This window comes from Syngnathus acus, chromosome 3 (assembly GCF_901709675.1).
Source record: "Syngnathus acus chromosome 3, fSynAcu1.2, whole genome shotgun sequence".
Classification (NCBI taxonomy): Eukaryota; Metazoa; Chordata; class Actinopteri; order Syngnathiformes; family Syngnathidae; genus Syngnathus; species Syngnathus acus.
Genome location: NC_051089.1, coordinates 9,821,025 through 9,834,219, shown reverse-complemented (window position 1 = coordinate 9,834,219; position 13,195 = coordinate 9,821,025). Strand labels below are relative to the sequence as shown.

The 13,195-nt window shown below is 40.2% G+C and overlaps 1 protein-coding gene across 2 annotated transcripts in view; it reads left to right on the top strand.

Annotated features, from left to right (window-relative positions):
• myo1ea (myosin IEa) overlaps positions 1 to 13,195 on the top strand; it is a 32,522-nt gene that overhangs the window by 3,559 nt on the left and 15,768 nt on the right. For both annotated transcript variants that reach the window (XM_037247361.1, XM_037247360.1), the window contains exons 2-6: positions 6,971 to 7,114; positions 7,871 to 7,960; positions 8,736 to 8,830; positions 11,603 to 11,690; positions 12,985 to 13,074. In XM_037247361.1, coding sequence (XP_037103256.1) covers positions 6,971 to 7,114; positions 7,871 to 7,960; positions 8,736 to 8,830; positions 11,603 to 11,690; positions 12,985 to 13,074 — 507 coding nt within the window. The remainder of the gene's footprint in view (positions 1 to 6,970; positions 7,115 to 7,870; positions 7,961 to 8,735; positions 8,831 to 11,602; positions 11,691 to 12,984; positions 13,075 to 13,195) is intronic.

Genomic DNA, 13,195 nt, shown 5'->3' with positions numbered 1-13,195 from the left:
GGCTGTGATCTGATACAACAATAATATTATTAGACTGTCACTGTAAGGTCCAATGTTGCTGTTGCATCTCAGCCAAACCTTTTCAGTTGATCACGCCGCAACAACTACAGCAAGCTGTCTTAAAGAGCCACCGCACTTATTTGCATGACACTCTCTCATTGCCTTTGCGGGCTGTCAACAAGGTCAAAGGTTTGCGCTCCGGTCATTTTCAACCATTTTTGCTTGGAGTTCACCTTTTTGTGTTAGTTTATCACCTTTAGAATTTATCTTCAATCTGATGAACTGCTGTTAGGGTTATCAGAAAATAATGTGAACACTGTTACACTGTGAACTGCCTTAGTTCATTCATTTTCAGAGTGGGAGTTGAGGTCAACACATAGATATGAATTCAGCTTTTCTATGTTTTATTTTCTGGTTAATCAACTGAAATTAAACGAATTGATCTCTGTAAGTGCCTACTAATATCAGTGTGGTGTGACACCGCATTTCTGGATCATGTGGCGAAAACTCACACAAATGTAGACAGTCTAAAAGGGAACAATAACCAAGTCAAAATATTTAAAGGCTTGTCAGGTCCTTTGTTCCTCTGGAACATTGTTACACAGTCACTTATTTTAGGACACCACTTCCTGCCCATGTATAATAATATACTTCTGTAAAGTACTATTTCACAGGGCCTTTTGGCCAGTCAGTTAATTTTATCAGGAAATAAAAACCATGGGTGAATGGATATGGTTCTTGAACAACTAGATGCTTCATGACATTTAAAATCTGCTTCAGAATAGGAAAGGAAATTAATAAACCATGACACACACTGCATCCACACAACCAGGAAGAGATTGTTTGCCCATTTGTGGTGTGAAACTGGAATGGTAGGAATGAGGAATTAAAGCAATATCTAAAAATAAACAGCTTTAAACAAACGTATGTTGCATGTTATTTTAGGAAGGGACGATAGATAGTAAAAATACTATCTCGACACAATGTGTACTGTGCAAAGAACAATTTCACTCAGATGTTGTGCTTTGCTCTCAGTGACTGAACTGTGTTCACTCAAAGCTCTTTAAAGTGCCATTCATTATTGCGTACATGTTCCCCACACCATGTCACAGGGTGATACTGTGTTTGGAGACACTAATGCCATTGTTCAGCTCCATTTAATGAGAGGAGAGGTGTGTTTTTAGCTAAGACTTGCAGCAAAGAGCATTAACCGGAATGAACAGGGCTGTTTGATTTCCTTCTCACGAAAAACGTGTGTGGTTGACTGAAACTGACCTCTCCTTACCATATGGAAGATCGTTTGAATCGCAAACCATCTAATGTGTTTCTCCATTAACAGTCTGTTATCTGATACTGTATCTGCCATTAAAGCCCGTTTTCATCGAACCGTACAGATCAGTGACGACGAACACAAAATGGTCTTTAAAATCTGGATATATGGAGTCCGCCACTATTCAGGGGGATACAGACTGGGTCAGCCAACAAATATCAAAAATATAATTTACGCCTATTGAAATGGATTTTGAACCCCCTGCAAAAATCTTCAAAAAACACTGAAACCTTCAAAATACATTTGACCATGAAAAACAAGGAATCAAAATGGGAATATATGCAGGATTCTTTATCATGTGTGAAATGAATACCATTGTAGCTCAGGTTTTAAAAGCGAGTGTACAATTGTTTCTTTGCAAGTGTTCAGTTGCAAGTGCCTCAGGATAATTGATTGAAACCTGAGTTGGAAGTTCTGGTGACACACTGAGATTGGTCATGACTGTAGATGGTTTGTTTATGTTCAACCACCGCTGATGCTGCGCAAACAGAATACGTATACTTTCCTGTATTTGGTGTGACGTGTTCCTGTCTTTGATTTCCACAAGAGTTCCTACCCGAACCGCAATCATCTCAGACTATATATTTTTCTGTTGTTGTTTTTTTTTTTCTCGAAATACCGATTCTGTTTGAGATGTTTCAAATAAGCCCCGAGGATAAACATTGCCTGGACGTAACTGAAACGCTGTGTAATTTTAGTTCATGCTGTGTTTGGGATCTTTTCTTTGGCAAGACGGTGCTCTCCACACACACACACACCCTTCCCTGTAGGCACAGCATTATGTGACTTCACAATTGGTCAGCTCACGTTACCGCCATCCAGCAAAAGTAACAAATTACTAGTGTCTACTCTTTTGATCGAGCTCTTGTGTGAAGTTGAGATCTTTGGCGAAGGTCAAAATTCTGAATAATATGGCCTCTCTGCACGGTTAGGCACAGTCGCATTAGTCACAATGAGTTGTGACTACTAACATCACACTCTTAGAAAGCTGGTAATGCTCAGGTTTTTATTATGGTAACAATATTTATGGGTTATGGCTGCTGTTTGCAGTTGTAGTTTAGACTAAAAAGTGCAACTTAATCTTTTTGACCAGTAGCAAAGTACAATATTACAATGTTGACATGGATATGTGATGGTTTTCTACATTATAGCTACCATAACTATTATTTAGGAATTGTTAAGTGTGGCAAAGTATTTTATACAGTAGTAAGGAAGCATTTTTAACAGCAGTCTCTGCTGCCAGCCACACTTCTCAGTGACATCGCTTTGTCCATCGTATTCCCCGTGATGGATTGCTGGGTATGGAATTACAAGCAAAGTTCATGTCTCTGTTGATTTCCATTCGTCATTCAAATTAAAAGCAAGCCACCATGGTTGGCATGTACACACAAGAAAAATAGTGCGGCAGCATAACAAGTCACATCCACTACATCATGTGTTTTTTGATTCTTCTTTCTTTGAAGTATATTTTATTACAGCATATGTACATGATCAAATTTACAATATATGATTTTAAATATATACTTTGAGCCACACAAAACAATGAGGCAATGTAAATATTTTGAAGACTTTCATAGACTAGATTCAACTAAGATAAAAGTGCCTTAATTTGTGACATATGTTTACAAAATGAGCTTATCTCATTCTTAATCCTTGGCTCTATCATCAGTAGCTTTATTGCCAATAACCAGCAAGGAAATAATCTGACAATGTGGATTTAGTCTCAGTATCCCTGCTGCTAGCAAAATATTGCCGACAGACTAATTTTCCCCCCAAAAGGAGTCTACAAAATGGTAGCAAAGCATTTCCCCTGCATGTTTGATACCTTCTGACCTAGTTCAGTGTATTCTAATTAGAGAGAGAGCTGCTTCTTTTTAAAAAATGTTCTTGGAAATCTGGCAACACATTCATGTTTTGTCGACCTTCAAAATACTGTAAATAAAAAATAAATTGAGTGCAGGTACAAGAACAGTTTGGGTTAAAATAATCAGGTCAAACATGGTGGCAACGGTAATATCAACACATTTGGGATTATCAAACGCTCTCATAGCTCACCTTAGGAAGTTTTGGCTCACAGTAAGAAGAGAAAGAAATCTTGAAGAACCTAATTAAATATATGGAAATTATTCCCCATCAATTAATATCCGTTTTGTTTCACTTTGCTCCACATACGCTTGGCCTTCAGGAAAATTATTTTTTTTTCAATTCACGCCACCTGGCTCAATTTTATTTCTTTTGTGGAAGGTAAAATCACAATCTGTAAAGCACTGTCATACATTCTGTTGTTTTCAAGTACAAGTAGGGCAATATTTCCAGATTGCCACTACGAAATGATTATCGGCCTGACTCGTTTCTAATTTTAGGAGGGCGGGCTTGTGTTTCTCATGCTCACGGTGGTAACATAGGCTGGACTGTGTGTCAGCTTGTGTGGTGGAAAAGCACAGAAGGAAGAAATGAGGGGAAAAGTGCCGCTTGTGATACTGAATCAAAGCCAGCCATTTCCTGTTTGCTGAGCCAGCTTCTGCTCTGCGTTCTCCATATATGGTGATGGTATTTGCATGGAAGGGAAAGCCTAGACTTATGGATCAGGACGGATGCTGGAATGCCTTTTCTATGTCCGTGGGGGTGGTCGGTGGTGGTGGGGTGGGGGGAGTCCCCGTTCTTTGGTTTGGGTTTGTCTTATGAAACACTGTCAGGTTTATTTGTAAACAAACACAAGCCATAATACACACAGAAGTTCACATTGCATGGTGTCAAAGTATATTGACCATAAAACAAGTTTGAAACATTGGTTGGAAAGTGGCGACCACTATCACACTTGAGCCCTATGACCTTGAACCCTCCGCAGCCTCAATCAAGGCACCTCCCAGGCATCTTGGTGTGTATGTGTCTGTATTTGTGCGTGCCGCCCTGTTTTCCCGGGCCAGCTCCTCCCTGCCTGCGACTGTTGATGTAAGACTATTTTCTCAGTCGTCTTGCCTCATTAAACCAGCTCGAGTACAAAACACATGAAGCTATTCTCCCAACATTTGACATGCTCCTCCTACGTGCATGACTTATTAGTTCACTCATCATGAGTCTGCACTTTTTCATTCCAGACAGGTTAATTGTGGCACACTTGAGAGATGTTTTTTTTTCCCCTTCCACTGGATGGTTTTCCCATACACTCTGCAGTCAATTAGTGATATGAGGCATTTGTGGGTCTTGGCTTTGTCTGTGGGGCCAAAACATGCTTGTGTAAAATGCTCAGCATAATTTAAAGCGATGCAACACATTGTGTGGTACGAGGTTGTACACAATAGGAAGCTACTGTTGTCTTTTGTGTGCTAAGTCCATCACTTGAGATCTTTTAACTCGCTCAAAATTGTGATTGGGTGTTTAGAAAAGGTGGGTGGGGTGAGTCCAATGTAGTGACGCCCCGTTATTCTCAAGGGAACGAGACCAAGCCTTGTCATGACGAATGAAAATACATGCTTAGTTGACAACGCCAACACTAAAAATAGAATGATTTTCTTCTGGCAAATAACAAAGTCCAGATTAAGCCGTAATAAATTCATAAAATAGGTAAACTAGCACAATAAAGTATTGAACTTTGAAATGGTGGATCTGCTCCCATTCATCAGTTTCATCTGTTTCATTATTCAAAAACAGTTCTGCTTTCTCTTCAATGCGGTGCACAGAGTACTTTTCTACCTGTTTTTTATGAATGTGCCGAGCCCTTTCTACAACAAGTAATTAGGTTGGAGAAACTGCCATTTTCATTTAAGTGTGGTTGACTTGCTGGTTTTATTCCACAGAGCATTAAATCTTGCAAATCCTGACGCAGACAGTTTCTAAGTGACGTTCTTGTCAGCTGAAATGACATGACATTGACAGGGTGGCTCACCGTTGCCGATCCTTTTTTTTTGGTCCGTATATAAATTCCTGTCTTACTGTCCTTTACTTGGGTTGCGAATGAAACGCAGCCCAACAAACCAAAAATAAATCACCCACATGCTTATAGATAGCCATAGTTAAAAATACATGTAGCTCAACATAAAACAAGTATTTTTTCGACTAAAGTACTCTGCTGACAAGTACAATCGGTTCAGCAAGTTACTTTAAATGGAGTAAATGTAGCTTCTGCTGTGACCTCTTGAGTGCAAAACTTGAATAGTCAAAGAAACATGTTTGTCAAAACTCCCAGACAAATTGCACCTTTTGCTCCTTTGAGTCTGTAATCAACACCGTTTTTGCATAGTTCTCTCCCACTTCTAACCACACACTCACTGGCCCAACTTTAAAAAGCACAGTCCTAGCCCCGGGAACTTAACACCTATTACATACGTTTCCATTCCTTCTGATGGGACATTGGTACGTTATCGTAGAAAGAAATACGTGTGCATTTACCTGGCCCCACCTATAAAAAGCAGTTGAACATGTTAATGGGTGTGATCTGAAGGATTAATTAGGCAGTAATTGGTTGTTGTACCAGAGAGGGAAAGTACCTGGGTTAGTCTGCAAAAGCTGTGAACATTTTCTTTCATCACACAGTGTGTAAAGTGGTTGATTTTCCTCTTGTAAAATCTAAATTCACCCTGGAAGATGTTAAAAACACACCAGTTCTCTCTATAACAAGTTAATGAGTGTCTGGCTTTCCACGAGATTTTAATACAGGCTATGGATTTATTTCAGACAGTGACTGTGGATTGTTTCGCTTCTTTTAGTACTTTTTGATATTATGAAGGAGACTCCCCTCACCATGCTTTCCTACTTTGCTCTTGGGAGGAAGTCAAAGGTTAAATAGTGGATACTCATTCTCCGTTCCAGGCCACACTCTGTGATGTGACCTTCTTCCACAGTAGCCACACACTGAGTGACACAACACTGAGTCATAGTGCATGATGGATGATCTCACAGTCAGCGTATGCAAAAAAACAAGAGTCGCATGTTCGGATGTGGAGAGAAGTCGGATCCAAAAAGAAACACATTGCAACAATCACACAATGTGCAGATTTAGAATAAGTGTTCTTGTTTGTTTTGTCAGATGACCTCATGGCGTGTGTGTGCGTGTCTCTTTAGGGAAGATGCCACATGCCTCAAAGCCACACTTCTTTTTTTATATTTTATCTATCCATCTTTTATACTGCGTGTGCTAGATAGCCTATTCCAGTTTTGTGGGGGTTTTTTTATAACATTTTTGTCATTTGCTTTTTTTTTAATGAATTTATTTTAAGGTATTTACTGATCAAATATGTCTATACTATTTTACAGACTGCATATATCTGTCAATATGGGTGATTTATTTATTATTTTAATTCCACTCAAGAAAATGTTAAGTGGGGTGCAAGAATGAACAGAAAATCATGATTCGATTTATAAATTGAAAAAAAATCTTCTTTTCAAACTTAAATGCACAAGTTCTTTCTGCATTTATAAAGTCATATTTTTTTTAGTTTTGTGATTTATATAAATTTATCTTATTGTGGTTGGACTCCACTGTATCATGTCAAGCAATTGTAGCTCATTCCAATTGGATTCCAATTTGGTTACCTTATTTACTCATGACATGTCCTCATCTCATTTTAGGTCTACTAAAAAGTCAAATTCCCTGACTGTCTGGCCCATCTAAATATTTTTTCCCTCTGTGTTTTATTTCAGGGGGGTCGGGGTCAGTTCGGGTACCACTGGCAGAGCCATAATATCAAACTGAGCGGAGTGGATGACATGGTGCTGCTCAGCAAGATCAATGAGGACGCCATAGTGGACAACCTGAAGAAAAGATACATGGATGACTACATCTTTGTATCCTCACCTTGCAGTGGCGCCTCGCACCTCGGCGAGGAATTGCGAGCATCACTTCACCTCCGCTTTTCCCAGAATAGCCCGATAGTGCGTCATCCGCGACAGTGAGTAACCTCGTTGTCGGAAGCTAACGCCCGCCCCTCCTGCGGTTAAGGGGGCACAGGTCAGCCTGCTACCACTGCCAGATGTTTGACTCACTTGCTCAAAGAAAGAAGATTTCACTGGGGTGCAAACTGACAAAACATCCAATGTGTTTTTTTTGCTGATGTCAGGCGGAATCCTTAAAAATAACCACCAAAAAAGTCCCCCGCCCCAAATATATGTTGAGTCACTTACATTGCAATTGCATGAGAAGTTGTGATTTTGCACAGCTCTCAAGGGTTTAGTGTTTTTGTAATCCAAGTACACGCACAATTTAGTGAATGACCAACTCATGAATGAAGAACGAAGAAGCCCTTTGAAAAAAAGTTCTTTCAGAAGAAGCACTTTTATGGCAGTTCTCGGGGTTGTGAACTTTACTGGCAGCTTCAGGCCTGACATTCTTTTTAAATCGAGATGTTGGTCAGCAAACTGTGCAGCCTACTTGCCTGCAGCGCTGCGAGTCGCTCATTCTAGGCCACCTAACAATAGCACTTTTATTTGTCACCAACAGCATTTTGGTTTCAATGTAATGTACGCCAATCCCAGTGTGCTTAGCTTTTTCTTTTTCTTTAGATTACACTGTTTTGTATGACCCTTAACCAACGTCCTTGTCAGACATACATTGGTCCTGTGCTGATCTCCATCAACCCCTTCAAGCAGATGCCTTATTTCGGGGAAAAAGAAGTGGAGATCTACCAAGGCGCGGTGAGTAGCTGAATTGAACCCCAATGCATCGTCTCAGGCTGTGTCACTGCTGTTTGCGCAGCTTTTAAGATGTTACCGTCTGCTGAACAAAGTTGCTGAAAAGAACTGGGTTGGATTCAGTGCGAGCGTTCCAGCTGGCGGGGGCAGATGTTGCCTGTCAGGAACTGGCCCTGATCACCGGGAAAGCTTGGCAGTGCCGTCATAGAACTGTGTGTTCGGCCAGCTGCACACTTTAAAGTCTCGGATACTGTAACAAATAGTCAATATTGCGCCGAGAAATGTACCGGTTGCTTTTAAAAATAAGAGATTGTATTTATAGTGACTAGCAAATAGCAACAACGGGAAAAACAAAGGATGCGATGCTTATCTGTACTGTTTAGTGCCAGTACAGCCCCGGATCACTGTTAATGTAAAACCCGACTCACATGACTCAGTTGTTTGTTTTATTGTTCTCATTCATTTTTTTTTATCTAATTGGGTTGGACATGTATGTGTCACAACAATGGTGGGATTATCTTCCTCATTTTATTTTGTACGTCACAAAAACATTGCATTTGAACAAGGAAGCGTGTGTAGATTTTTTATATCCACTGCATGTGGAATTCAAGAATAGAAAGCGGAAGCAACAGCGCAATGCGTGTTTTGAATTATCTTTTGGATAGTAGCGGATATATGGCTGACAACATACGGAAATCATTTTTTTGTAAATTGATAGTCTAGTCTGAACAAATCTTTTGAAATGTTCTCCCCTTGTGATTTGTTTCCCTCCCATAAGGCCCAGTATGAGAACCCGCCTCACATCTACGCTCTGGCAGACAACATGTACCGAAACATGATGATCGACCGAGAAAACCAGTGTGTCATCATTAGGTAAATAAAAAAAATAAAAAATATGGCAAGAAGATATGAAGTGTTTGCTCCGAATGCTCACTCATATTCAGGATGGGAAATCTGAGCTGATCTATTCTAACTGGAAAGCAGTCTAAAGGTGAATATGATTATAGATTAGGTGTGCGGAAGAACAAACCTAACAGGTTCCTCCACCGTCATTATTGGAGGCGACTTACGGGAAAAGATGCCTTTTTTCCAAATATATCATTGTTTATTCTAGTTGACATGGGCTCAGCTGAAAGAAAACATGCAATGATGGCAGCGTCGTCGTTGCTTTCATTGTGGGACTATTATTAGTTTAAACGCAAAAGCAGATCTCCATTTGGACGAAGCCGATGAAACCCAACAACCATCCAATGTATTTTTGCATTATCCATTGCTCAATATGCTGTAAAAACTTAAATGCGTTTGCATCATTTTAAAATTGCTTTTACAAACCTTCAGAAAAGTTACGTGCCATGAATGCTATTTCTACATCGCAAATTTTGCTAATTGCGGCAGTGGTCTGGAACTAAACCCTTGCAATGGGGCCCACATTGGGGGTAAAGTTTATGCCGCTTGCGGGGATTTGTGCTTGAAATTGTCTACTTTTGATCGTAAACTTCTTCCCATAGTTCTCCCATCGCTCCCTTGGTCGCACAACTCCTCTTTTCGCTCTCAATTTGCCTTCTATTGCTCTTCTCTAAGTCTCTATTTAAACTGGAGAGAGACAGATGGCATTGTGGGTTCTGTTTGAGGCGTCTTGCTTAGTCTTTTTCTGGCCTCTGTTGTGAGGTGCTGGCTCATGTGTTGGTTAGTTCTACGTCGACGGTGGTTTTTGAAGCGTCAAGTACCTTGAGATAACTTCTGATGTGATTTGGCACTGTGTAAATAAAATCGACATCACTTGACAAACAACAGAAAGTGCACCTCCGTGATTTTTGACTCCTTCTTTGAATCAAAAGCTGTTTTCTAGGCCACGTTATGCAGCACTGTGTTGTTTCTGGAGCGAGTTGTGCTGAGAGGAGTGATGTGTCATGATGGGGCCTTTTATCCTATGGTGCAGTCGCCTGAGCGCCGCGGTTCCTATAGTGCTTACCTCATGATGAATGGATCCTGCTTCAGCACTTTAAGCCTGTTGTGTTTGCCCAGCGAGCACTTGCTCAGTCACTCGCTTTCCCAACATAAAGGCGCCCAGTTGGATGATGCGATTGACTAAATCAGCAAACAAATGCGTGGAAGTGGTGTCATGATGAGGCAGACAAAGGCTGCCGCCAACTGCTGGCCAGGCAGTGTGGTCAGCACTGGCAAGTGTTTCTAATTTTCATTATTTACTTGGAAAATGACCAATATAAGCAGTGATGGGGCGTGAGAAAGTGCACATAATACCACATTGCATTCTACGCGTACCTAACGGTATGATCGGTTTGGGTCTCTTTTATTGCCTTTCATGATTTATTTTAGACTCAACATTTACCTAAGTCACCTACTGTGTGTTTGTTATCTAAATCTAACATTTTTAATTTTATTAAATACAGAATGCAGAATTGTGTAAAGAAATTAGCTTTACGTTACAAATCTTACTGTTATGGTCTTGATAAATGAGAGATGATGCTTAACTTCAGTTAATGAATCCTTGCAGATGTCTTGACCCCCCCCCCCCCCCTCACTCAAGCTTGATACTGATATACCCGAAATAAACAACACATTTCAATAGGGAGGCCCAAAATGTACACTCTCGTGCAGAAGTGTGATGACTTCTACTGTACAGTGAGGACTCGGAGGCCCCAACAGAGCTGAGGTGCCGGACTGTGGGGGAGGGTTAATAGACAAGTGGCTCCCATGACTTCCTCTGGCCGCCGCTAACAGGCTGCAGCTGTTTCTAACACAGCATCTAGCAAGGCAACTCTACTTTAAGGCGATGGAGAAAAAAAAAACATATAAAAACAAGACTCCACAGCCTTTCGCTGCCAAACCGCATGCGTCCAAATAAGTATGACCCAAAAGTCAAGAAGGGAAAGTAGAGTGTAGGGTGTGGGAATAGGGATGAAGGCAAGTGTGTCCCAGCAGGATTTACATGCTGTCACCAATAATATGTATTTAGTTTATGAACATAGTAACATTTGAGAGAACAAACAAATTTCATAGCTATTCTCTTAGCTGGCCAGATTCCTGTCGTGCGTGTACTTGGTCAGTCAGATTTTTATCACCAACTTCCGGTCGCTCTAGGTGAATGTATATCAACAACACTGTCAGCATCTTCAAAATATACTCACTTTGTCCTGGCTTTCTTTTCAGAGCGTCACCTTTTTACACAACAGTAAAAAAGTACTAAACAGAAAGAAGTGTGACTAAAATACAATTAAAAAAGCCTTTATTGTCACGTTCTACTGTGCAGATGCAGCAAAATTGATGTTGTGAAAACAAAAGACAACCAATGATAAAATAATAGTATATTAATATTTTGCAACTTCCCGTCATTAAAGTAGACTAACAATTTATGACTGTGAATGTTCTCTAGCACAAAACTAAATGCCCAAAACCACAAAGAATCCAGAACTGGGAAAACAATTACGCTGAAAAAGAGGACATGCACAAGTTATATTGGTAAAACAATAACTGTGCGAACTGCACAACTTTTCATCATATTATTCAGTGTATTCGTTAAAGATAACAATAGAAAGCACAATTTGTCTCTTAACAACAGAACTTTTCCTTAGTGCCTAAGTTAAAGGTAATAAGACAAAACATGTTGCATTTTGTCTCTTTCAGTGGTGAGAGCGGAGCCGGCAAGACTGTGGCGGCCAAATACATCATGGGATACATCTCCAGAGTGTCAGGAGGTGGACCAAGGGTGCAGGTGAGACCTTCTTCAATCATGTCAAAAACATTTTCACAATCCTTTTTTGTACTTGAATCCACAATTACTGGTCGATTTGTGGTGAAGGAAATCAAAGTGACTCGCTTCGACATACCGGTATTCTCTCTCCAGCTATCTGTCATCGTCTGAAATAAGCACATGTCTTGTTTCTAAGTTTGATAAAGATCTAAATGTGACAAGGAAATGCCTGCAATGCAACTACAGTTGAATTACATATTTTGCATTCACTTCAGTGCCAACCCCCCCACACAGAAACAAATCGGAAAACATTTTTAGGCTGTTCAAGACGTTGCATTATTACTCAGAACTTCATGACTGATCAGTTGTCCTGGTTTCCATTAAGCCAAACAGTACAGTTCAATTCAGTTCACCACGAAATTCTGGAACAGTAAAACCCAAAGTGGCTCGCGTTTCCAATGCTTGTCGGCCGGGCGTGATAGCGATAGCTCAGCAAGTAGTCTGACATAATAGTAGTGTGGCCAGCATGTATAAAATACCTTAAAGGGATACTTGACTTAAAGTATGAGAATTGGAACAGAAAACAACTTTTGTAGCGGTTAGTAGAATATTACTTGAGTTAAAAGTCTTAAAACATATGACATTAAATGCATATAAATCTCAAAAGTAGTTTTCTGTTATTCATTGTACTCAAGTATTTGAAGTAAAGCTATTTTAATAAATGAGAGGTTCGAGTCTTTTTTTATTGACTGTGGTTCTTTAGAGTTTCATCCACATTTTCCACATACACCAATATAGCGATTCTCTAAACAGTCTATAAGTAATCTGCGATATCTAAAAATAGCAACAACGTGTCATATGATATTAGCTAAGAGAAAAATACAGCGTTAATGTAGCCAGTATTTCAACGCCTTCTTAGAGAATAACAAATGCTGAAACAATGAACAGGTAGATGTGGACAATCAGACATTTAAGCAAGCACCTGAAAATCTTGTCGTGCATTTTAGCTCCATCCTGAAATGTCACCAGCAAACCCAATATCTCGATCTTTTTACAGAGTAGTATAATTCATTCCAGTCTGCATAAAATGACTGGAAGTCTGTCATTTCAATCCGATGAGAGTACGCAAAGGAAAGATGTCCTCCAGACAGTGCGTGTTTGTACAATAAGAATGTGCGAGTGGAAAGTTCCAGAATCACACTCGCTAGTGAGGGTGTGAAGAATGTGATGTCTTTACCAAATACACTCTACGGTACGTGTGTCTGCGTGAGTGTGAAATGTCGTTCATTGTGCATGTCCCTGTGTGTCGTTGCAGCACGTCAAAGACATCATCCTGCAATCCAACCCACTGCTGGAGGCCTTTGGGAACGCCAAGACAGTTAGGAACAACAACTCCAGTAGATTTGTAAGACTTCCCAATACCTCACACCATAAGCAAAGTCATACAGACGTACACATAGAGAGGCAGTTGGCTCATCCAACTGGTAACCTCCATAGCTTTCTGTTTGCAAAAACTTCCACAGTTA